The following is a 26,336-nucleotide window of genomic DNA, read 5'->3' on the forward strand; positions in this document are numbered from 1 at the left end:
TGCCCCACTTCCAGTTGCCGGAGGAGCATTTTCTTGAAGCATCTTTTCAAAAGGGTGTATGAGTGACCAACAAACTTTGGGCTCCTTCGTAGACTGAGAAGCTGGGCCAGGACACCCTACTGAGCTGAGGGTGATCAAATATGTGAGAGTTTCCAGGGGAAAGTCACAACAGGCCTTAAGGATTCATCAGGCTTCACCAGTATATCTTTCTTTTAAATTATTTTTATATGGGTAACATAAAACCATAGAAGAGAGTGGAGAAAACAGGAGAAAGGATTTCTACTTTTGGCTTTGCCATATTGATCCCTAAATAATCCTACTACATGCCCAAAAATAAAAGTCAGTATTTGTTGAAAGCCTACTACAATCAAGGCTCTCTGGGATTTAAAAACAATGAATGGAAAGGCAAGGTATTTACAACAAAGAAACTAAAGTTTTTTATTATCACTTTCACTGGGTTGAAGAGATAGTAAAACTTTTATTATCTTGAAAAGAAAAGAAATGGGTCAGAATGCTGTTTCCAGATATCTGTTTGGTTTTCACGGGCTTTTGGCTTTGGGCCACCGAGCTCTCCTCTCCTGTCTGGGGCCCTGAGTGGTGCGTGTGAGCTAGAGAGAAGCCACTCGGGCCACAGAGGAGATGGTCTAAATCTCCCAGGCCATGTTGTCGCCTCTTGTGCACAAAGTGGGTGCCAGGGCAGTGCAAATGGACAGGTTTCTCTCTGGCCCTGCCTCAAAGCCCCTTTCCAATAGGTCTGATAGATGCCGAAGAGGAATGTTGTGGGGATGAGGCTTGGGACCAGGTGGGAAGCTGGGAACCCCTTGGGAAAACAAGTCAGTGTTATCTAGACAAGGTGCAAATGTATAAACCTTGGACCCAGAAATAACCCCAGAGAAACTCTCGACTGTGGCCCCTAGAGTTGCCTGCAGGAACGTTCCCAGCGATACTGCCTGCAAGAGCAAAAAAACGCCAAACAACCCAAACATCTGTTGAGAGGAGAAGGGAGAAGAAAACGACAGAGTAGTCCCATGGTAGAAGGTCATACAGCTGCATGCCACAGCAGGGACAAATGGCACAAACGGCACATTGAGTGTCAAGAAAAGCAAATCAAAGAATACATACTGTATGATTTGTTTCGTATAAGGTTCAAAAGCATGCAAAACCAGCATGCTGTTCAGGGAAGGGTATTTTTAGGGTAAAATTATGAAGAGAAGTATAGGAAGAGTCAACACGAATTTGGGAGGGGGCTGGGAGGGGGAGGAGCAGGGGAGAGGCACGCAATGGGGCTTTGGGGGCGTGGGCTGTATGTAGCCTCTGTCTAAGCCGGGCTGTATGTGGCTCTCTGTTTGTTTTTTATATTTTGCTCATGTGATTTATTCTTTTGTATGCATTCAATATTTAGCTAGATTTTGAAAACCTAGATGGGGCGGAAGTCTCCTGCCAAAGATGTGATTACAAAGCCTAATCCTCATAATCCTGGAACTCGAAACTCATCAAGTCTGTCTTGGTTTAACCATCACACAAATAAAATGAAAAGGCCAAGTATATATATGGAGCAAATATAGATGGCGCAGCATGACCCAAGGGCCCCGAGGTTCTCCCCCTTCCTGGGTCGCATTTGCCTTTGACATTTCTTCCTTTTTATATTTCATTCGTGATTGCACTCAACGACATTTCTTGAGTATCTCCTGAGTGAGGCACAGTTGATGTTGTGAGGACGGGACAGTGGAGAGCATGACAGACGTTGGTTCCTGCCCTCGTGAAGAAGACGGATAATTAAGCATTACAGATAAATGAGGACCGGTGACACACAGAACTGCAGACGGCTGGGGGGGCCACAGGGCAGCGGCCGCCACCCGAGCCGCTGACCACTGATGTACTTTAGAGAGTAATAAGAGACGGTTACTGCGTGTCAGGCTACGTTCTAAGCACTTTATGAATTCTCTACAGCATATAGTAACACACCGAATCCTCACAACAACCCCAATGAGGTAGGTGCTACCATTATCCCCATTTTACAGCGGAGGAAGCCGAAGCACAGGGGGGTTGAGTGACTAGCCCAAGGTCACACAGCTAGGAAGTGCTGAGCCAGGATTCCCACCCGGGCACACTGGTGTTCTTAAGCACCACGCTCTGCTGCCCCTCATGCTTCCCTAAGAAAGTGGCATTCTGGCTGAGACCCGAGAGATGAAGAGCAGTCAGGCCAGTACAGGGGAGGGCGATGGGAGTTCTGGGCAGAGGGCCCATGTATGTATCACTTGAAGGTGTTACAAGGAGCTAAAATAAATATTTAACCACAAAAATATGAGAAAGAGCCATCCAGCTGAGAACAGTTCTCCTTTTTTTTCTTTTCTTTTCTTTTCTTTTCTTTTCTTTTCTTTTCTTTTCTTTTTCTTTCTCTCTCTCTCTTTCCAGACTTGGCCTAGAAGAAGCAGTGCAGGGATGAGGTGAGGTCTGGGGGAGGTGGTTCGAGCTCTGGGCAAGAGGCAGACCCTGGTGCCAAGGCTCCGAGGGTTTCTAAAGGCCCATGGCAACAACTGCCAAGGCTCCTGGGAAAATCCCCAGGCATCCAGGGTCCTGTGGCTTTGGCAGTCCCTCTGTCCCCTCTTGGCCTCGTTTCCCAAATGGACCCAACATCAATCAAGGACAAGAACCTAAGACACGACCTAGCAAACAGCTGGCAAACTATTTTTAAAAATCCAATTTAAAGTTGTGTATGTGTAAGCCCCAGTGTATTTCTCTGGGGGATTCTATCTTTCAAGTGGAAATTTTTTTTTTAAGTCAAATAAGGTAATCTCTATTTTGATTCCCATCAAACCCCAGTGCAGGGCCCCGCAGCCTACGGTAAGCGCTAATCACTTTAAGCACAGGCAAGTCGGAGCTTGGGAGTCAGGACGACTCCAGGACCCACAGACAAAGGTCAGGACTGCTGGTATTTATTGTGTTAACACTGTCAGTGTGTGTTGGGCTTTGTCCAGCAGAAGAGAAGGAAGAGAGGACATTAGCTGTGGCTCCTGGAGGGTGGGGAGAGCGAGGCTTTCTGGGATCGGCCCATCTGTTGCCCGGCTTCCTAAATCTTGGACTCCCTCTGGCCCCTTCCAAGAGAACAAAATACTAAAGCTCTCAGAAGAAACAAGAGTGAGGTGAGAGCAGGGTCTGGGGCAGGACACGGAGCAGAGAAAGTGAGAGGGAAGGCGGACAGGGGTGGGGGCACAGGCCGCCAATACTCCCCAGCGCCTGCTTGTCTAACTCAGGGTGCTGGTGTTTTAGTGACTCTGCGGCCGCCAGGCCTTGGCTTCGGGAGCCAGTGGCAAGATAAAGCATCTTGTCCTGGGGCCAGCAGCACAGCGTATCCTGTGAGGATGACAGCGTTTTGCTGCTTCTAACAAATGTCTTTTGCATTCAGCAACCCAGATTTATGTGTCTGGGCTTTTCTTCTTTCTGAGGCCTACGCTGGATAGATACATCTTGGGAAGGATTTTGCCAGCTTTCTTTTTTTTTCCCCAGGCACTTGCTAAGTTTCCCTTTTTCTCTCAAACAAACAAACTCTAGGATAATCATCCAAAGGACTGTTGGCCACCTGAAGAGTCAAGCCTGCTGTGGCCACAAACCCAATCAGAGTCCTCATCCAACATCTTTGCAGGTGAATGTTTTTTTTAGTCACTGGAAGGAGAGAGCGGGACTGGGTAGGCGTCCTGGGGTAAGGAGGAGAGGGTCCCAGTTGGGACAGATAGGCCCGGGGTGGAAGGAAGCTCCTGACAGAAACACTTTATACTTTGCTTGCTGTGAGGGGACCCAGGGAGACACTGCAGGAAGCTGCTCTCAGCAGGAAGGCTGTTCTATTAGGAGGGGAGCAGGCCAGGGAGCCCAGTCAGAGGAAGGCTCTTCAGACAGCCCATGAGCCTATAAATGTCACTTCCCGGGACTCGTAGTCACCGGTGTCTGCAGCCATGAAGTGATTGATCACAGTTTCAACCAGGCAGCTCATGTTCAAGCCTCAGTCATTAAAAAGTCATTCTCGTATTGAATTAATGGACACCGAGCCCTAAGCGCCCACTGGGGGCTGGGGTATGGTTAAGTGCTCTCTAAACATGAGCCAGTACCATGAGTATTATCCAGCAGAAAGCTGCCTCCCCCCGAGAGTTAGCCACCGGCCCCGTGCTCTCTTCTAACGCAACCTGGCCCATGCCTGATGCCCTCTGTTTTCATTTCTGTAATAAACATCTTTAGTGTTTTCTGGTACTGCACAGCTTCCAGACACAGCCCCATCGTTGCCCTCTATAGACAATTCAAGTTATCAATGGCCCTTTTGAAACATTTGAATCACGGTACCCAGGATTGAATCTAAAATGTCCGGTATCTTCTGATCATCCAAGAATACAGTGGAAAAGTACTCCTTGAATTCTCTCACCTGTTGATACACAAACCATTATGCTGGCAGGTGTGAAGGGCTGGAGACATGCAGATGAATAAAACATAGTGCCTGCTATTTATAATCCATCGTACCCAGATGGGTCAATGAATCGTGGTCCGATCACACCATGAGATATTATAGGGCGATGGAAACGAACTATGACTGCACACAACAATGTGGGTGACTTCCCAAACACGATGTTGATTCAAAGCCAGACACATAAGAGTACCCATCATTTGGGGCCTTGTTTTCTTTAATTTACAAAAACAGCCAAAACAAATCTACACTTTTGAAAGACTGGATAGTGGTTGCCTTGGGGAGGGAAATAGAGAGTGCAAGAGAGCACAAGGAGGGTCCTGGGGGATGTAACGCTTGGTTTCTTCATCTGGGTGCTGGCTGCATGACTGTGTTTAGTTGGTGAAAATTCTGTGAGCGACACATTTACAACAGGTGCCTTTTTCTGCTTGGATGTTGTGTTATCAATAAGAACTTAAGGGGGAAAATGTGCATAGGATCAAGGTAATTGGAGGAGACAGCGAGATAACTTCAGCGCAGCAGGGCAGATGCCATGAAGAGGAAGACATAATGCGTGATACAGTGATATTGACGGAGAAGGAGCAGTAGGGATGGCTCAGGGATGGAAGAGGGTCAGTGGGCCTCCTTGAGGGACCCCAGCGCTGAACAAGAAATGAACCTCATCCTTAGAGGCTGAATACTTGGGAAAGAAGGCAAATGCTGTTTTAGATCTATTTACAGGGAGAAGGCTGAGATGTTCAAAGCACTCATCCTGAGGGCCTTGCTTGTTCCTTGAAGTAAGAAGACAAAAGAGGTCACAAAGATGAGAGTGGAAGTAAGATGTGAGGAGTGAACACGATGCTGATTTAGAATAAGAGGGATGAGAGCCAGAGCGAACCAAGGGTAAGTAAAAATAAATTGATGGGTGGCAGAGAGAGAGCCCAGCAGAGGTATAAACCATGAACTTGGTGGGGGGCCGTTCTCACTGGGTAGGTGGCCCTTTTCAGGAGCAAAACCAGGAAATCCAAGGTTGGGATTTTACTGGGCAGATGTGGCAGAAGAAGGGCAATTTTCACTGGTGAGGGAGTAGCTTAAAAAATCAGCCAGTGTCCAGCCAGGAGCAGGGAATGGTCGCCCATGACCCCAGTCCCTCCTGTTCCTCTCAAGCTCTGATCGCTCACACCTCAGCCTCCCTTGGGTCCTCTTCCCCTACTCAACACTTAAAACTGGGTATCTGTACAGTGCCACCTTGAATTGGGGCCTTGTGTGTGTGTGTGACACAACTTCCTTATACTCCATTTCCATTCCCACCTGATCTGATGTGTTCCATCTCCAACTCAAAATTGGCTGGGCTCCATACTTCTACGTCTACTCAACATAATCAGACTCAATGTGTTCCTCAACTCAGTGCATTCAGAATTGAACTCTTTATTTTCTTCCCCATCCTCTTCTGGTCTCTAACCCTCTCTTTCCTTCCTTTGCCACCCACTCAGCTGCCTGAGGCAGATGGCTGGGCCTCCTCATCCAATCAGGCACCATGGCTGTCAGTTGTCCTTTTAAATAACTCTCCCAGCTGAGGCATTCTCCACCCCCACCATTACCTCCTAAATCTGAGCCCTGCTCTGTTGCAAAGACCTCTGACCAGTCGCCCTGACTCTAGTCTCACATCTCTCCTCCACGGTCCAGGCTGCTGCCCTGGGGGTCTTCCCCAAACCCCAATGATCTGGTCACAGTGCTTTTATTAATGCACCTAAAATAAGCTGGCCCTGTATCAGGACCAACCAGAGTCTCCCACCAAAGACATCCCTCTTCTTACTCTTCCATATCCCTCGAATACTTTTTCCTGGCTTTTAAAATATTTATTTTAAGAAAAGTCTTACATTCCCATGGTAAAAACAAATCAAATATGATAGAAAAGCATCAAATAAAAAGCCAGTTATTTTCTCCTCCCTCCAACCCCCCAGCACCATTCTCCAAAAGTTACCAACAGTTCTTATGTATCCTTCCTGAAAAAACAGTCGGCAGCTACCTGCATATATTTTAACACTTAACACAAATGAGATCATATTGCTGTGCGAATTGTTTTGTTTAAAAAAAAAAAACGAACAGACCACATTTTGAAGATCTTTCCATGTTCTCCCTCACGTGTTAATGATTTCACACTTTTCCATTACGTGGCTGTACTGCACTGGCCCTCTGCTGATGGATGCCTGAGTGCTCTACAGTTCTTTGTTATTACAAACGATGTTGCAGTGGACATGATTTTGCACATGATTTTGGCATAATTTTGCCAGTCTATCCCTAGGGCAAATTCCTAGGGGTAGAATTGCTGAGTCAATGAGAACAAACATTCAAAATGTTGACAGACATTGCTAAATCGCCCTCCAGAAGAGTTGAATCTGTTTACACTCCCAGGAACGGTATATCAGGGTGCCTATTGCCCCATAATCTTGTAAACACTGGACCTTACCAAACTTTTATTCATTTGCTGAGTTGATTGATGACAAATGGAATCTCATTGTTTTGTGATACTTTTTTTTTTTTTTTTGAACTATGAGAGAGGTCGAATACTTTTCACATATCTACTAGGTATTTGTGTTTCTTATAGACTGCTCATATCCTCTGCTTGTTTGGTAGTTAGTTTATGAGTCCGGGTATATGAACCATTGTCTAGTCTCCCAGGGAATTTAAGAGATTGATAGAATTCCATGAATTTTATCTTTGCCCAAGTATGAGCTTCAAGCAATCAGAGGATTGAGTGGCCCCCGAAAGTTCATATAAGGGCTTTTCCTGGAGCCTTCTGTCCACTGATGCTTGGCTCAATCAGCTGACCACTCCCTCCTTCTTGTGCAACCATTGCCCCCAGAAGAAACCCCATACTCATTAGCGATCACCTGCATTCCCTTTTCTTCTCAGTCCCTGGCTACCACTAACCTAATTCCTATCTCTGTAGATTTGTCTACTCTGGACATCTCATATAAATGGATATCATAACCCTTTGTGACTGGGTTCTTTCACTTAGCGTCATGCTTTCACTGTTCATCCATGTCGTATTATGTATCTATACTCCATTCTTTTTAATGGCCAAATAATATTCCATCGTATGGCCACGTCTCATATTGTTTATCTACTCATCTGTTGATGGACATGCAGTTTGTTTCCACCTTTTGACTATCATGAAAAAAATGCTATGAACATTTGTGTGTAAGTTTTTGTGCGAATATGTTTCAACTCTGGAAACTGAAATTAGGACTGAAATTGCTGGGTCATATGCTAACCGTTTAACTTTGTGAGAAACTACCAAACTGTTTTCCATTTTCCATTTCCACCATCAATGTATCAGTGTTCTAATTTCTCCACATCCTTGCCAACATTTGCTATTATCTTTTTTATTACAGCCGTGCTAGTGGGTGTGAAGTGGTATCTCATTGTGGGTTTGCTTTGCATTTCTCTAATGACTAGCGATATGAACATCTTTTCATGTGCTTATTGGACATTTGTATATCTTCTTTGGAGAAATGTCTATCCAAATCCTTTGCCCATTTTAAAGTTATCTTTCTTGTCTTTTTATTATTGAGTTGTTAGAATTTTTTTTATATATTCTAGATACAGACCCTTACCAGATATATAATTTGTAAATATTTTCTCCATTCTGTGAGTCATCTTTCATTTTGTTAATAATTTCCTTTAATACAGAAAAGTCTTTAATTTTTAGGAAGTTCAATTCATTTATTTTTACTTCGGTTTCTTATTCTTTTGGTGTCATAACCAAGAAACCATTTTCTACTCCAAGATCATGAAGAGATACTCCTACATTTTCTTCTAGGAGTTGTGTAGCCTTAGCTCTTACGTTTAGATCTTTGATCTATTTTAATTTTTCTATATGGTGTGAGGTGAGGACCTAGTTTCATTCTTTTGCATGTGGCCATCCAGTTGTTCCAGCACCATTTGTGGAAAAGACTATTCTTTCCCCCATTGAATGGTCTTGACACCTTGGGTTTATTTCTGGACTCTCAGTCCAATTCCTCCAAACTTTCTTTAATGTGCTTCATTACATATGTGTGTATATATATATATATATATATATATATATATATATATATAAGCTTAAAGAAATAACTATAAAGAGGAAGGGATGTCTGTATTCATTGTTTTGTTCCCAAGAGGAAAACTTACATGGGATTCATTTACTATTTTTTTTTAAAGATTTTATTTATTTATTTATGTGACAGAGAGACAGCCAGTGAGAGAGGGAGTGGGAGGGGAAGAAGCAGGCTCCCAGTGGAGGAGCCCGATGTGGGACTTGATTCCGGAACGCCAGGATCATGCCCTGAGCCGAAGGCAGACGATTAACGACTGCGCTACCCAGGCGCCCCAATTTACTATTAAAAATTCTCTTTGGTGATGTGGTTACTTAGAATAAGAGCAAAAACTGAGTGTGGTACAAGAGTCTTCAACACCCACTCCCCCCACTCCAAATGCTACCAAGTGTATCTGAGGAAACTTCAGGATGAAAGCATGGCAGGAGGCTAAGGGGACAGGGTCAGAGTCTGGTAGTGTCACTGGTGGCAGCCACGGGCCTGGGCATGGGCAAGAGTCCAAGGAGAGGGCAGATTCTGTACCTATCAGGCCACATCTACAAGGGCTATCCATAGGGTAGTTTGCGAAAGATGGTTCTCAGGGCTCAGCCAGAGTTTAGACACCATCGATGTAGTCCAATCTCCAGGTAAAATTCTCAATCCAAAGGAACGACTAGGGCAGTATCTCTGGAATAGACAGATATCACTGAGCCACAGGGAGCTGGCATTTCCCTGTGACTCTGGACCATGAGTAGTGAATTTGTAGGTCTTGAACAATTTTCTCTACTAGGTACTTGTCCAGCAAGGGCTAGGTCACTTACTGTTTAAGTCCAAGACCACCTACAAGGAGAGCAGATAGTGGCATTCACGAGTATGTTTTGCCCCTCGAAGAGTAGACGTGAGGCACCATGTGTGTGTCCGTGGGGTGCCCCACTTCTACTCCAGGGCTCAGAATGTGTGGTCAGCTGGTGTTCTTTGTTCCCAGCTTGGGAGGCCATCTCCACACTGCCTGTAGTTTTCCTCTGGGCAGCGAGGGCAGTGGCCAACCTCAATCTGCTTCACCACCCTCTTTGCCCATGTTGCTCCCATATCCAGTGTCCATAGCCCTGCCAAGTGAGACTATTCCCTGTCAGAGCCAGAGACTCAAGTCTGTAGTAGTCCACAGACAGGGCCTTATAGTCAGTGGGGCTGTGGGCTTCATCAAGTATGACTTTTAGGGACTTACAATTTCATTCCAATCCCCAGACGGAATGAAGGCAAGGCTGACTCATGAACTCCAGCATTAACAACAATCCTTCAATGTTTGCAATAGTTCAGTGGTTCTTAACTGGGGAGCACATTTTCAGTTGTCACAACTTGGGTGGGGGTAGGAGCTACTGACATCTAATGGGTAGAGGCCAGGGTACTGCTCCATATCCTATAATGCACAGACTAGCTCTCCATAACAAAGAATTATCCAGCACAAAATGTCCATACTGAGAAGCTGGGAGAAAACCGGCAAAATACCTGATTAATAGCATCTGTGTATTTTGGACCAGAGAGTCATCACACTTTCACTAATATTTCTGCGTGCTACTGGGATCTGGCTCACAAAAAGTTTCTGCCTGGACCGTCCTGAGTTGTTTCTTTTACAATCTCTTCTACATAAGTTCTAAACAATTTGAGGTTCAATTCTTGGAGTATTCTCTCCTCTCAAATAGGTCTAGGTAGATATTCTTCCAATTTTTGTGGCTTTTTAACTCCAAAACAATGTTTTAAAAGTATATGCTACCAGCATATTTTTTACAAGATTCTATTTATTTATTTATTTATTTATTTACTTACTTACTTATTACTTATTTGAGTGGGGGAGGGAGAAGGACAAACAGACTCTGCTGAGTGTGGAGCCGAAAGCTGGGCTTGATCCCAGGAGCCTGAGATCATGCCCTAAGCTAAAACCAAGAGTCAGATGCTCAACTGACTGAGCCGCCCAGGCGCCCCTACTACCAGGATATTTTTAAGTAGATATCTAACGTTTTTCATCATAAGTACATTTGAAAAGTTGTAACTTTCAGCATATTGTAAATACTGGCATTTAAAACATACTAAACCTAAAATATGCCTAAAAGAATCTAAATACCATAGAGTTAACAGCCACCATCATTCATTTAAAACAATCCATGAATAAAAGGTAATCATAAATAAAAATTAAAATACATGAACAAATTCCTCTTTAATAGGGCAAAAATTTGTATTGTTCCTTTTTCTCTGTGAATTCCAATCTACTTCCCCAACAGAATTTTTTACTTATGTAATATATTTTATATTTTATCTTGAAAGTCTTTTACTGATCACCCTATCACCTACTCTGTTCCAAAATACGTATGTAAATTGAAATATGTTAGACAATGTTTATTATAAGTCTCTGAGAATTAGCCAAATTTCCCGTAGCTTGACTTATCAATATAAGTACACAATTCACCAAAATCGTAAATGTCTTATAATCTTATATAATTATCAATCAAAAAAGGAAAAATGTTTAAGTGTGTGCATATGCGCGCGTGCAGGGGTTTGATGAAGTGGATGGGTTTTTTCTCCCTCAATTAGTTTAAAGTCTATGGAAGAATATTACATATTGCTAGAAAGAGACAGGGTTCATTATTGATTCTAATCCTATTTTTCATTTTTACAGGTATAAACATTAAGGAACCTTGTTCATAGAAATAGTTTTGTTAGAGCAATTTTACTAAATGTTTTTAATTCTTCTAAATACCAAAAAAAAACAAATAAAACCATATAATGATCTATCATCCAAAATTATGTGTAATGACCTATTAGCTAATGTCATTAAGTCATCCAGTTGTGCAGAAAACAAAAGATTAAATAAGATTTAATTTGCAAAAAGATTTGTTGGTTATCAGAACCATTCATTTTCTTAATACCTCCACCAATTTTTCAGTGTGTTTCCTTGTTAGCATCCCAGTGTGAGACTTGGCTGGGTAAGAGGTCTTCCTTTCTTTAGTCCACTTAAGAGAAGAGCCATTGTGAAAGGGGACATGGGAGATGGGAACCCACTCTTTCATCTCAGGTCTATTCTCTGGCAGATCAGGGGCACCTGGGTGGCTCAATTGGTTAAGCATCAGACTCTTGGTTTCCACTCCAGTCATGATCTTCAGTCATGGTCTCTCACTCTTGAGTTTGGGCCCTGAGCTCAGCTCGGAGTCTGTTTCAGATTCTTTCTCCCTCTTCCTTCCCCTCTACCATCCCCTGCTCATTCTCTCTCTAAAATTAAAAAAAAAACCAAAACTTTATTCTCTGAGAGATCAGTTTTAGAAAATAGTTGATATGGAGTTGGGGATCTGGAAATTGATCAATTAAAACTATCAATGTCTAGATAGACCTTGGAAAGTGTCATGTAATCCCAGGACGACCCTATCCCAGTTTGTAGACTGCCAGTCTACATTCTTGCTACTCATTGTGCCCCATAGTCCAGCAGGATCCGCACCACCTGGGAGCTTGTTAGAAATGCAGAATCTTGCTAAAATTTTAACAAGGATATGTATACACATTAAAGTTTGAGAACCCACTGCTTCCCACAAAGGGGGTTTGAGACCCCCTTCTGAGGTCCTGAAGAACAACACTCTCATCATGTATATAATATGGATCTTACAAGCCTCTTGAAGATGTAAGATTATTACCATTGATTCAACCAACAGTTGGCTAGCCCAATAATTTTCAACCCTGGTTGTTCATTAGAATCACCCTTTGCTTTAAAAACCTACCTGTGCCCTGTCCAAGCCCAGAAATTCTGATTTAATAATCTACAGGTCTAGGCATCATTTGTGCTCCAGTTGATCCTAATGTATAGCCGGGGCTGAAACCACAACGCTGTTCCTTTGAATCACCTATTTGAGAAAGATTGCCCATGACCCTGAATCCCAGCTGTTGCAGTTGCCAAAGGACTCCGGAAACAGATCCTGCTACTTCTAATCTGCATGTAATCTATCCATGACAGTTGGGTTGATGTCTTCCAGCTGGAAGCCTGGAAGGAAGGTCCTGAGAACCTTTACAGACGAAAGCATCATTCCAGCAGAACACACTGGGTGAACACTCTGCCAGACCATCTTCCTTGCGATAGGTGCCATGAACCCTCTGAGAGTGTGTATAAAGGGTAACATTACTCCAGACCATGTTTGGGGGCCAAGATCAGAGCTCTACTCCCCAGCATCTGAGAAGATCTCAACCTCATAGATCCTGACCATGGCCTGGTTTGTACTTTCTTCCTCTGCCAGGCCTTTAATCACAGAATACAGTTTAACCAAAGTCTCTTTACATTTCTCCTTTGTGGATTGCCTTTTCAATTAAATGGTATTGTAAGAACATCAACTATTCAGGCTTCCTAGAGAACTGGGTAGCCAGGAGGACTGAAAAGTTATCAAAGTATGGCAAAAACCTGAGCAAGTGTGTAAGGTCTCTGTGAATTGTGAAGGCAACACCACTGAGGACAGGGCCAAGTGCTCCCAGGTACCCCACCACACCAGCATTCTCTGTCCTGGGGGCAGCTGTGTCCAGAGTTGGGCAACAAGGATACAGCATTTCCTTCCCGCTTCTACCTCGATGTCCTTAGTTATCCAGGGGCATGGGGCAGGTTCTTGCTTTGGCTGCCTGTGGAGGCGGTTTACAATGGAAGGACCCCGAGGCCATCAGTTAGTGGGAGGTCAAGCCAAAAACACTATGCCCCACCCGAAAAAAAGGCAGGGGAAAAAGAGCTGAAAAGGCAGGTCAAGGAAGCCCAGGGACTAAGCAAACAAGCTGGGAGCAAAAGCAAGCACGTTGCGACTAGGACAAAGTTGGCATCCATCCAGGGGCCGATTTGGCCCTGAATTCAGGGCCAGTCTAAACTAGGACCAGTCTCAAGAGATGGGTATGTGCCTTCCTGAAGTGTTGGGGTAAGGTCTAAAGAGGTAAGTCCCCAAATGATACCTTGTCTGTGGGAAACGGCATCGGCTTTCAGAGAAAGGCTGAGGATGGCCAGTGGTACATCTACTCCATAGTGAGAACAATCTCAATCTGTCCCAATAAAGATACTGATGAGTCAGGTGGACATCACTGCAGACAGTAGCCAAGCGGCTGGGCTAAGCAGCAACAGAAATGGTGAGAATAAATCCCTACAGGAGTCGCTCATTGATGAGCTGTAGCCTTTGGCGGCAGGTAGACTTGGCTCAATCCTGAGAACCCCATCCATATTTGGGTGGGGGAGAGATGTGAATCCTAGTGGTTGGACCCTGTACTCTCCCATGAATGGCATCATTAGAAATTCTGGAAGGCATCATGGGAAATTCTGGAAAGCATCATCAGAATCATGAAATCTTCACCAGAGGCCAAACTAATAGGGGAGCTAAAGACAGCATCCGATTCTTTAGATTCCTCCTGCCCTTCCCTCCTCCATGTGCCTTGTTTTCCCCAAACTCGCCATACAAATCAATTAATTCATTTTCCCATCAGTGAGGTTGGGCATCTTTTCACATTTACTGACAATTCGCATTTCATGAACTCCTTCATGAACTACATTCTTCTGCCTAGGTTTCATTGGGCTGTTGTCATTTTCTTATCAACCGGTACTAACCCTTTGTCATATGTATTCCCATGTCAAATGTTTTCTCCTGTTGTCTTTGAATTTTACTGATACAGTAATTTTTCATTTTTTAATGTAGCTAAGTCTTTCAACCTTTTCCTTTGTGGCTTCTGGGTATTCTATCTTTCTTGCAAAAGTCTCCCAAGGGTATAAAAATATTCTCCACATTTTTCATTTGTCATACTGACAAAAATTAAAAAGAGTGATAACACTCAGCATTGGCAGGAGAGCTGGGAAATGATATTGTCATACCCTACTGGTAGGAACGTGAGTTTTGACAGCCATTTGGAAAATAATCCGGCTATCACTAATAACGTGTAAAAATGCACACTTCCTTTGTTTCAGCAATCCCACTTTGGGACATCTTTTCCACAAAAATAAAAACATTGGCTCACAAAAGTGTATGTACAAATATGTTAGGTTCATCAGCATTGTGTATAGGGCAAAAATGAGAAACAACTTGAATGTCAACCAGTAAGGCAACAGCTGAATGAATTGGATGACAGAGTCAAACTATAGTACGTTTTACTGTTAAGAGAACGATTTTGCAGAATTTAATGCCACAGACTGCACACTTAAAAATGGTTAAAATTGTAAATATTATGTTTGTTGTACTACCATAAGAAAAAGAAAAAATAGAATGATTTGCCTCCAGTGTCCTGGAGAAATGGCCATGAAAAATTTTAAGAGAAAAATCCATGTTTCACATAAAGTGTATGTGTGCATGTGTGTTAATAGAAAAAGGTATGAAAGGAAACAAACTAAATTTTTTTGGTAAAAATTTTATTAGTTTAAAGTGATCTCTATACCCAACATGGGGCTCAAATTCACAACCCTGGGATCAAAAGTCACATTCTCCACTGACAGAACCAGCCAGGTACCCTGGATACAAATGAAATATCATTAGTGATCTCAGGGAGCGTGAAGTATTTATTACTTGACTTGTAACAAGGAGCATGAATTTAGAGCTCAGACCTAGGCTCAAGTCCCAGCTCCACTACTGAATTGCTGTGTGGGCTGGAGGACTTCCGTGATAGCGTCTTCATTTGTAAAGCAGGAAGAGAGAGAGTAACTGCTCCGTGAAAACTGTCGGGAGGCATAGGTATGAGAACAGTGACTGCGACAATAAATTAGATTGTCATCATTATTGTTTCTTTTGGTGTCTTCATTATACCCTATCCATTCTTCCATCCCTCATGACTTTTATTGGAATTGTCAAAAGATTTGATTAAGAATCAGGAGAGAAAATGAGAAACAAAAACAAATTTCAAGAAGCCTAAAAATGAGGGGATTCACATCATAGTTGTTTCAAATCGCACTACAGCTAGCTTGTGTCTGAGGCCATCTGAGATGTCTGAGCTTTGGCCCTTAAAGGACTGGAACAATTTTTGAGACATCTGGTCTAGATTTCTTTCTTTTCGGCCTGTCATCACATCACATCAGATCACATCACATCACATTTAAGGTACTCTTTTTTTTTTTTTTAAGATTTTATTTATTTATTCGACAGAGATAGAGACAGCCAGCGAGAGAGGGAACACAAGCAGGGGGAGTGGGAGAGGAAGAAGCAGGCTCCTAGCTGAGGAGCCCGATGTGGGGCTCCATCCCAGAACGCCAGGATCACGCCCCAGCCAAAGGCAGACGCTTAGCGACTGCACCACCCAGGCGCCCGTAAGGTACTCTTAAGATTCAGAACTTAGCAGCTTTCTTCTCAACATCTCCACAACTTCTCTATTGTTCTTTGACATACCTACTGTCATCTTCCTCTTTTCTTCTGCCCAATCAACAACTTCTTGTGTGGTGAACATTTTCTCTTAATTACTGGAACTCTCTTCTTCACTGGCAAATTGATAAGAACTGGAGTTGTTATATTTGCTTTGCGAGTCACAAACACTAGTTTATCTAATCTCAACCTTGCCACTTCCATAGAACACTAACACATTAATATTCTTTGTGCTGAGAAATTTGCAGCCTTTAGTGATTAGATTTTTTCCTTGTGCTTTACAACATTTCACATTCAACAAATCTCATTAATATTATATGTGAAATAAACCAATAACTTCTCCTGGTTTATTTTACCCTTAAAGCACTAATGTATGGAATCAGAAATCTCTTCTCAGACCAAGATGGCAATGAACTTTCCTGATAGTAAAGGGCCGTCAATTTTATTATAATGCTTGCAACTAAAACAAAACTATAGCTCTTTTCATTGATCCCCAGGATTTCTCATTTCCTTATTCCCTTCTGCCATCCCTTATATTCATTCCTTCTTTATGTTTCCTTCCTTTTCTCCTGCTCTTCTCTCTCCCTCTCCTCAAACGTTCCTCATCAGCTTCTATGTGTCAGACAGTAGCAAAGCTTGAGCAAAACAGACCACCTCCTCATTGTCACGGAACTTACAAATCACAGCAATAAGTGCTATAATTTCAAATAGCACCTAGTAGGAAACACAGGACCCTGTGAGAAATCAGTGTAGGTGAAGGCTTCATCCGCGAAGTGGCAGCTGAGCTGGGGTAGAAGGATGAGGAGGACTTAGCTAGACATCTCCCATTTAGAGCTCGGGGAGGGGGGGTGGCGGGGAAGAGACCAGGACTGTCATAGCACCAGTCCCCGGGGCTGCCTGCCAGAAGTGCTCATAAATATTTGTGGGAGTAAGGAACAATGGGAAAAATATCAAAGCAATGAAAATGTGTCTGCTTTGTTTTGAAACGAATCAATTAATAATGTAACCGTTACTAATTAAAAGATATCCAAAGTAAAAAACAGAAGGAGAAAAAATGGCACAAGATGAGCAGTCAAATCACACTCAGGATATGTAGGGATTTTAGTCTCTATCCTAACAGCCATTAGAAGCCACCGAAGGGTTATTTTTTAGAGCTGATGTTTAAAAAAAAAACCCTATTATGTTCTAAAGCTAAAGACTACTTGCATGATTTCATTTAATCCTTGAAGCAATCCTATGATAGTACTATTAGTATGCCAATTTTACAGACTGAGGACACTGAAATGTAGAGGTTGTTTGCTCAACACTGTGAATAAGTGGCAGAGGCTTGACTCCAAAACCCCTTATTCTTAACCACTATATTACACATGCTATGAGCAAGAAAGAGAAGTAGGTAAGCAAGTAGGAATAGCTGATTCTAATCTCCTTGGCAGGAACAGCCCCACTGTGGAGTTGGTAGCATAGGGGTATCAGGGTTTAATGAGCTAATCATTAAATTTAACTAATCCCCTTGGTCTGACTCCATATTAACCAAATAACCTTCTAATTATATTCTGGCTTTCCATATAGATTTTTCTGCTGGGAGATAATGCACTGACCAGCCTACACATGCATTTGTTCCAGTTGGCAATTTTATTACTCATTGTGATTTAATAAATTGGCATTCTGCTTAAAAAAAAAAAAAAGATGAAATACACCAAAGCAAGAAAAATTATGAAGTAGTCTTATACAGTTGGTTTTTCTGTGGTTAGTTTCAAAAATAAAAACATACATGTTATCTCTTCTGTGATTTAACCTCGCTGCCTGCTTTGAGCCACCATGGATGTGGTCAGAAAGTCTAAGAGATCCTGAGCCCTTTCTTAACCTTCTTTGTCAAAGCCCCTAGCACAACCAAAGGGCTTCCATTGTTTCCCAATGGCAAACTCCCACCTTTCCTCCCTCGCCGACAGGATTGTTCTTCAGAATTTAGCTAGTTCTCTGAGCGTTAAAGCAGCTGGAGGCTGCTCCAAGGGGTCTCATTCATCTCCCCAGGAAAACGTGCATCTTATCCTAGAAGCAGGCTATTCCCTAATAACATCATTAAGCCCGATGTTAATGCACTCGGGGCCACCAGACTGCAGCCCCTGCCGAATCGCACCGAGTCTCAGCTCCCTGACAAGAGGAAGTGACACCTGCCACTTGCCTGCTCCTTCCAAACGCGGACACCATGAAATCCGTTCCGACTCCCTACTCCTTGTTGGCTCAAGTTTTGTTTTGTTCTCTTTTCTTCTCTCCCTATAATTCCCTTCATGGGCAAAACTGGGACAAACGCAGGTGGATCTTTTAAAGTGAAATGGACCGTTTCATCTTAACAAGAGATCTACTTAATCACATACAAAGGCTAAAATAGGGCTTTTCCCCCAAGAAAAATATTCAACAGTCTCCTGAACAGAGGATTGAAAGGACACTCTAAACAGTGATTATTTTCCCCTCAAGGACCTAGGAAAGTCAGCAAGTACAAGGCCAGCCTTGTCAGGGGCCTCCGTTCTTGGACGGAGAAGAGGCCGGAGCTGACGGGGCTGGAGTGCGGCCCTCGCTGCAGGAGCGACAAAGGGTAAGGGCCTCTCAGAAACTTTAGCGCTGGGGTGGAAGTAGGACCGCAATCGATGAAAGAACTCTCGTTATTCTCCTTTTCGGCCATTTTCACGACCGAGGCATTAACCAAGAAATCACTAGCAACCCTCAGGATTTCCAGCCGCCGGCAGCGCGGGGGGTGGGGATGAATAAGGCCGTGCGAAGAATCGTGCGCTGACCAGCCAAGATGGCCACTTTCACATGCCTGAGGGCCACTGGCTCCCTGTCCCCAGGGCATCTAAAGGCGGGGCCGGCCGGAAAGACCCTCGGGCAGAGCCTGAGGACAAAACCTCGGCCGATTCCCGCCGTCACCGCTGGGGGACGCGACCTCGCGGACAGATAGCTCGGTCAACGGTCGGAAGGGAAGTGCCATGTCATAGCAAGGGGAACAGCCCCATAAAGTCCTCGACGCTTTTCCTCCCACTTCGAATACAGAAGGGTACAAGGACCCCAAAAACTCGCATTTCCACTTAGCCCTTGTTAGAAGTGCTTAAGATAACTAAATATTCCGCAGGAGGGGTGCGTTACCTCCGCTCGCTCCCCCTGCCCCGCGGAGTGGTTCAGCCCGGGCTCCCCTTCAGCGCACCGCCCCTTCAGCCTACCCCGCGCGAGTGGCGCATTGGCGCGCGGCGCCGAGGGGCGGGGCCCGGGCCGGGCGCGCGCTGGCGCTGTCTATAAATACTGGGCCGCATCGCCCGCCGCCTCGTTCGCTCCGCGCCGCCCGCCTGAGCTGAGTAGAGCGCTGTCTTCTGCTTGTGCATTTCGCAGTCGTCGCCTCGCCGCTCCCTTTTTCCTCAACGCCACTTACACTCACCGCTACGAACACCAACATGAACGGGCAGCTCAACGGCTTTCACGAGGCGTTCATCGAGGAGGGCACGTTCCTCTTCACCTCAGAGTCTGTGGGGGAAGGCCACCCAGGTGAGGTGACGGGCCCTGGAGCGAAGTGAGGGGCGGGGCGTGGGCAGGGCAGGGCAGGGCTGGGCCGGCCGGGATCCGCCGGCGGCGGTGCCCACGCTGGTTGCCTTCACCGGGCGGGCGGTGGGAAGAGCGGCGGCCGCGCGCCTTCCTCGTGGCGCCGCCGGTGTCGAGCGCGTGGCCGCCGCTCCCCTCCCCCTTCCTCTCCTCTCCTCCCATCCGGCCGCGCGCCTCGGCATGCGGAAGATTCCAGAAAACGAGAAGGGCGGGGGCCGGGGCAGCTGTGCTCCACTCGGGGACGGCACTATTTCCTCATCGCCGCCCCGCCGTCTGAAAGCCCTCGAGTGGGCGACCGGCCCCGAGTGCTCGCGGCCGGTCCTCGGGAGCGCGCGCCCCGCATTGCAGCGGCAACCACGTGTTTGCCGCATGTGGCATCTGGGCCGAGGGGGAGCCGTCGGGCTCCCGGCGCGCTCGGGTGTGCGGAGTGGGGGGCCCGGGTCTCGGGACGCCTGTCGTCTCCGTTAATTCTTTGCCTTGGGCCGTTACGGCCCCCAGAAGACGACGGACGTGCCCTTCGGCAATATATGGCCTTGCCGTCAAGGTGACAGCCTCCGACTAAATATAGCAGCGCAGGTTGGGGGAGGCCTTCCTTATTTGGACCACATTTGAAAAGGATAGGAAACATGAATTAAGTGTAAGCTCCCTTTGCGTTGGATTTCCCTTCTAAGTCTTTGGTGCTTTACCGTTAGGCACGGTTTTACCGAACATTTCCTTCTCTGGGCTTTGTCCACTCGTCCGCCATTATGGAGATCAGTTTACACGTGAACGAGTGAAGCTGTTTCAAGGAACTTTCAATCTCAGCCTGAAAACATCACCTAGTGGAGATCACTATTTTGCTGTATTCGTTCTGCCTTTTCTTGGAATGACCACAGTGACATAGTTCTTTATGGTCTAATAGTGTTAAGGATCCAGTTTCTCTCTAGTAAGTGTACTGAGCTTCTGATGAAATCCCACAAGCAACCTAGTGGTGTAGAAGAGGACAGATGCCAAGATCCTGATGAGGGAAGGCCATGTGTCCTGGTGTGCGTTACCCACCTTCCCTTAAGTGTTGAGAACTTCACATGTATTTGATCCACCTTTTATTAATTTAATCACTTAAGTTATAGGCACTTACAGCAGTTTGTAAATTAAGTCTTGAGCCTCTGACTTGATTGCAGTACACATTCTGCTTTAATTGTTCTGGATGATTGTAGAAAATTCAGGAAAGTGGTATCTCTGGGGGAGATATTTCTGTTCTCCCACTTCTTAAGAGATGGCAATACATCGGGGAAGAAACAAGGATTCAGAATACTTTTGGACATTTTCCAGTCTGTTCAGCTCATGTTCCTGGACTACACCTCTGGCAAAATCAAATTATTTTATTCTGTTTGTAAAGTGTCCTTTGTCTAACTCTTTGACATTTTTTGTTGCTTTGATTAGTGTTCCTTAGGATCAGAGAGAAATTGGTAACAAGGAAAAAAAAACCAGTACACCTTTGTGGTTGTTTAGATTTATGGTGAACACTTTAAATTGGGGGGATAAAATGTATGTATAATTGTCCTTGAAAAATAATACTGTAAAGCGAAATGTTTCCCAGCTTTGCTTTTGGGTTTGAAGACAAGCTTTCTGCTTTAACTTAATTCCAATTATGTGGCTGTTATGTTTAGAAGTGTAAATTGTTTTGCCTGGGAACTTAATTTTTCGAAATGTCTGAAATACCTTAGAGATGGGATGAAACCCTTCTAAGGTGTAAATTGTATGAATCACAGTGAATGTAAATGTATTAAACATGCTCGGCGTTCTGCTGGCTAATCTGAATTGGTGAGCTTGTGCAGCTATATTAAGACCGGTGTCAAGTTTTCAAGTAATATGCAGCATTATGTCTTGCATTTATTCTTCAGGCAAATGGTTTCTGGTAGAGCAGTGCTTTAATTAGACAGCAGTTAAGATCTCCATACTTGAAATCCCACTGAATTTTATGCTTGAAAATGGTTAAATTGGTAAATTTTATGTTCTGTAGGTTTTACCACAATTTTAAAACGAAAGCTGTCCCAAAGATCTATACTTACGAGGAGGAATGACATACTTCCATTGACAATAAGACAAAGAGATTGAGCCAGGAATCTTTTTTTCCACAGATAAGATTTGTGACCAGATCAGTGATGCTGTGCTTGATGCCCACCTTCAGCAGGACCCTGATGCTAAAGTGGCTTGTGGTAGGTTCTAAACACTGCTTGCTTCATCAATGGATGAAAAGGTAACATCATGAAAATTACTTTGTAAGAGTGACATTTGAGTGTGAATTTATCTTTTATTAGAAACTGTTGCTAAAACTGGAATGATCCTTCTTGCTGGGGAAATTACATCCAGAGCTGCTGTTGACTACCAGAAAGTGGTTCGTGAAGCCATTAAACACATTGGATATGACGATTCTTCCAAAGGTGTGTTTTAATGAGTTAGCTTTTCTAAGCTCATTTTTCCACATATTTTCAACTCTTTCTAGCTCTGTCTTTTAGAGTGTTCCTGCTAAACCATTAATTCCAGTTGTACAGTTTTACTGTTTTGTTCCAGCCCTCTTTAATTCTCTAAAAGTTTAAATTTTAGGTGTACCAGGTTTCTCTGCTATCCAAAAATGGGACGTTCCTATGAAACTTGTAAGCCAAAATGATGCAAAGCAAGGCTTCATTTTTACAGTAGACCTACATTGGTACATAGCTTTTTTTGTAAAGGCAAAAATTCTCTGCAGATTTTTTTCGGTTAGTGAAAACAAGTACTGGTGTAGGTCTTTCCTAAAAGTGAAATGGTGAAACACTAACTTTTGAAAAGGTGGGCGGGGGAGGGAAGGATGGATGCCTGTATTTGATTTCTTCAGCAGTATTTAAAAACCCCAGATACTTGTAAATAAAAGGCATTGGTATGGCTTTGTCCCCCCTCCCTTTTTTTTTTCTTAAGGCATTGTTTTGTTTGTAGGGTTTGACTACAAGACTTGTAATGTGCTGGTAGCCTTGGAGCAACAATCACCAGATATTGCTCAAGGTGTTCATCTTGACCGGAACGAGGAAGACATTGGTGCAGGGGACCAGGTACCTTGGTGTAGACTCTATCTGCATCTCTTCTAACATTAAATTCCGAAGCTTGGATTGATCACATTGACTTTTTCCTTTTTTAGGGTTTGATGTTTGGTTATGCCACTGATGAAACTGAGGAATGTATGCCTTTAACTATCGTCTTAGCACACAAGCTTAATGCAAAATTGGCTGAACTACGCCGCAATGGCACTTTGCCTTGGTTACGCCCAGATTCTAAAACTCAAGTAAGTGATGATTATAAAGCTGGATTTACACGTACTGTACAGAACATCAGTAAAGTTGTTTAAAGCTAACTGAAAAAAGACCGGTATTTATCCTTCGTATTGTAATTTAGCTTTGTCTTGGCTCTCTATCTAGTAAACTAATGTTCTGATCATCTGCTTTGCCTTCAAGGTGACTGTGCAGTACATGCAGGATCGAGGTGCTGTGCTTCCCATCAGAGTCCACACAATTGTTATATCTGTTCAGCATGATGAAGAGGTTTGTCTTGATGAGATGAGAGATGCCCTAAAGGAGAAAGTCATCAAAGCAGTTGTACCTGCAAAATATCTTGATGAGGATACAATCTATCATCTACAGCCAAGTGGTAGATTTGTTATTGGTGGGCCTCAGGTAAGGCCTTATGATACAATTTGACTTTTTTGAATTTTATAATGGTTACTTGCTAATTTGGTCACTACCGCCCCCCCCTTTTTTTAAGATTTTTGTAAGTCTGAATGTGAATCTTCTGAGGATATTTGCTGAGTAATACAGAATAGGTGTTTAACAAACCTGATCTAGAACCATATATTGGAAAGCACTAGGCATAAAGTGACTTTAATCCTGTAATTTCAGGGTGATGCTGGTTTGACTGGCCGGAAGATCATTGTGGACACTTATGGCGGTTGGGGAGCTCATGGAGGAGGTGCCTTTTCAGGAAAAGATTATACCAAGGTGGACCGTTCAGCTGCTTATGCTGCTCGTTGGGTGGCAAAATCCCTTGTTAAAGGAGGTCTGTGCAGAAGGGTTCTTGTTCAGGTATATACTCTTTTGTGTAACTGGAGTGATGAGAAGGCATGCAAGTGGGAGGGCATTTAGCATAGTATTTATTTTTTTTAAATACCAGCGTATTACATAAGCATGTGGGTCTTTTAATCACTGACTCTTATGACATTTGAATCCTTTTAGGTCTCTTATGCTATTGGAGTTTCTCATCCATTGTCTATCTCCATTTTCCATTATGGCACCTCTCAGAAGAGTGAGAGAGAGCTATTAGAGATTGTGAAGAAGAATTTTGACCTCCGCCCTGGGGTCATTGTCAGGTAAAGATGGTAAAGCCTATTGCTAGTGAAAAATGAGGGTGTGGGTGTGTGTGTATATAAATATATTTCTGATATATTCAGATCAGAAGGTGAAGGTATTGAAGACTTCTCAAGTGGGGAAATGTTTTAATTCCTAGAACTGTTGGTGTTGTCTTTAAATTGCCTTTAGTAAAGGCTTATGTTAGGAACAATCTAAAATTACAGTGCTCCATGGCTTAGACTAACCACCCTAGAAAGTTTTCCACTTGATATGGGGATTTGTTCTTGTGTTATCTAAGGATGTTTATTTTACTTAAAAGAAATTAGTACAGATAAGTGGGATATTCAAGGCTGCTATAAAGAAAATAAACAGGGTGTGGGCATGGGACCTTGGTAAGTATGCCATGATCTCAGATGAGCTTTTGACACGTGGAATTTCTCAGAATAATGACAAGTTTTCATATTTGTTGAGCCAAGGATGGAAAAACAAGAACTGTAGTTACTAATAAGGACTGTGCGAGGAGTTTGGACACCAGGGAAGTAACAAACACTTCTGCCACAAACTTTTTTCCTAGCAAACCCCAGAGAACTGAACTCATTTGCCAGAACTCTTGAAAATGAGTCTTGCTGATTGTTTTGCTTTATTTTAATTGAATGCTACATATTAAGTTACGGACTTGTATATTCCAGGGATCTGGATCTGAAGAAGCCAATTTATCAGAGGACTGCAGCCTATGGCCACTTTGGTAGGGACAGCTTCCCCTGGGAAGTGCCCAAAAAGCTTAAATATTGAAAGTGTTAGCCTTTTTTCCCCAGACTTGTTGGCGTAGGCTACAGAGAAGCCTTCAAGCTCTGAGGGAAAGGGCCCTTCTTCCTAAATTTTCCTGTCCTCTTTCAGCTCCTGATCAGTTGCAGTCACTCCTAGTCAATGACATGAATTTTTAGCTTGTGTGGGGGACTGTAAGTTGGGCTTGCTATTCTGTCCCTAGGTGTTTTGTTCACCATTATAATGAATTTAGTGAGCATAGGTGATCCATGTAACTGCCTAGAAACAAACCAACAACACTGTAGAGTAAATAATGCTTTTTGAAATTGAACCTTTGTGCCCTATCACCCAACCTTCTAAAATCCTAATTGCATTGACTTTCCCACCAAATGCTGAAAATGTCCTGTAATGTGCACGTAAAGTACTTGTAGTTCCATTATAGCCTCTGTCTGGCAATGCCATAGCCCTGTCAGCATGAATTTGTAATGTCTTGAGCTCTATTATGAATGTGAAGCCTTCCCTTATCTTCCCTATAACTTGATCCATTTCTAATTATGTAGCTCTTTGTCAGGGAGTGTTCCCTATCCAATCATTCTTGCATGTAACGCAAGTTCCAGTTGGAGCTCTAGCCTGACAAAAAAAAAAAAAAAAAAGGCAGTTACCATTAAACCATCTCCCTGGTGCTTATGCTCTTAATTGCCATCTCTTAAATAGCACCAAATCAAAATCTCTCCACTTTTCAGCTGTCTTTTGGAGGACGTACGTAATAAGGTTTTTATTTAGTAAACCAATCCTATGCATGGTTTCAGCACTAGCCAAACCACCAACTCCTAGCTCTAGAAAAACAGGCACTTGGCACCCTTGTGATGTCATACAGAGAAGTCACAGGGCAGTACCTGAGGGTCTGTAGGTTGCACACTTTGGTACCAGATAACTTTTTTTTTTCTTTATAAGAAAGACTGAGTACTCCACACTGCACAATAATTCCTCCCAGGGTTTTAACTTTGTTTTATTTTCAAAACCAGGTCCAATGAGCTTTCTGAACAGCTGGTGTAGCTACAGAGAAACCAGCTTCCTTCAGAGAGCAGTGCTTTTGGCGGGGAGGAGGAAATCCCTTCATACTTGAACATTTTCTAATTGCTTATTTATTGTATTCTGGGGTATGGCGTAAGTACAGAGAAGCCATCACCTCAGATGGCAGCTTTTAAAAGATTTTTTTTTTTTCCTCAACACCATGATTCCTTTAACAACATGTTTCCAGCATTCCCAGGTAGGCCAAGGTGTCCTACAGAAAAACCTTGGGTTAGACCTACAGGGGGTCTGGCTGGTGTAACAGAAGGGAGGGCAGAGCTGGTGCGGCTGGCCATGGAGAAAGCTGACTTGGCTGGTGTGGTACAGAGAAGCCAGCTTGTTTACATGCTTATTCCATGACTGCTTGCCCTAAGCAGAAAGTGCCTTTCAGGATCTATTTTTGGAGGTTTATTACGTATGTCTGGTTCTCAATTCCAACAGTTTAATGAAGATCTAAATAAAATGCTAGGTTCTACCTTAACTGTGTCAATTATTCTTTGAAAGTGTTTTGGTATGAATATGATCTGAGAACATATTCTTTATCCCTGAATAATTGTAATCTTCCCATGGTTCAGGGAAATCCCCTCAAACCCCTTCAACCATGACTGCAAACACTTCAATAGGTTTGTAAATCCTATCCCTAGCACTAAGAAAAATATCCCAAGATTTGATCTGTTTGTCCAGCCTTTTTGGCTGATGCAATGCCCAGGATCCA

General features: G+C 43.6%; 1 protein-coding gene across 1 annotated transcript; it reads left to right on the plus strand.

The window, feature by feature from the left end:
• Positions 1-19,132: 19,132 nt before the first annotated feature.
• MAT2A (methionine adenosyltransferase 2A) lies at positions 19,133-26,102 on the plus strand. The gene is made up of 9 exons (XM_026481646.3): positions 19,133-19,379; positions 21,554-21,631; positions 21,734-21,856; positions 22,386-22,498; positions 22,585-22,728; positions 22,898-23,116; positions 23,339-23,521; positions 23,672-23,805; positions 24,475-26,102. The coding sequence occupies exons 1-9, from the start codon at positions 19,289-19,291 to the stop codon at positions 24,575-24,577; spliced, it is 1,188 nt and encodes a 395-aa protein (XP_026337431.1). The 5' UTR covers positions 19,133-19,288; the 3' UTR covers positions 24,578-26,102.
• Positions 26,103-26,336: the final 234 nt, after the last annotated feature.

Source organism: Ursus arctos, unplaced genomic scaffold (assembly GCF_023065955.2).
Source record: "Ursus arctos isolate Adak ecotype North America unplaced genomic scaffold, UrsArc2.0 scaffold_8, whole genome shotgun sequence".
Taxonomy (NCBI): Eukaryota; Metazoa; Chordata; class Mammalia; order Carnivora; family Ursidae; genus Ursus; species Ursus arctos.

Coding starts and splice junctions, on each gene's coding strand:
- MAT2A (XM_026481646.3), top strand. CDS start 19,289: ATGAACGGGCAGCTCAACGGCTTTCACGAGGCGTTCATCGAGGAGGGC. Junction 21,857..22,385: donor ATATGACGATTCTTCCAAAG/GTGTGTTTTAAT, acceptor TTTTGTTTGTAG/GGTTTGACTACAAGACTTGT. Junction 23,806..24,474: donor CGCCCTGGGGTCATTGTCAG/GTAAAGATGGTA, acceptor TGTATATTCCAG/GGATCTGGATCTGAAGAAGC.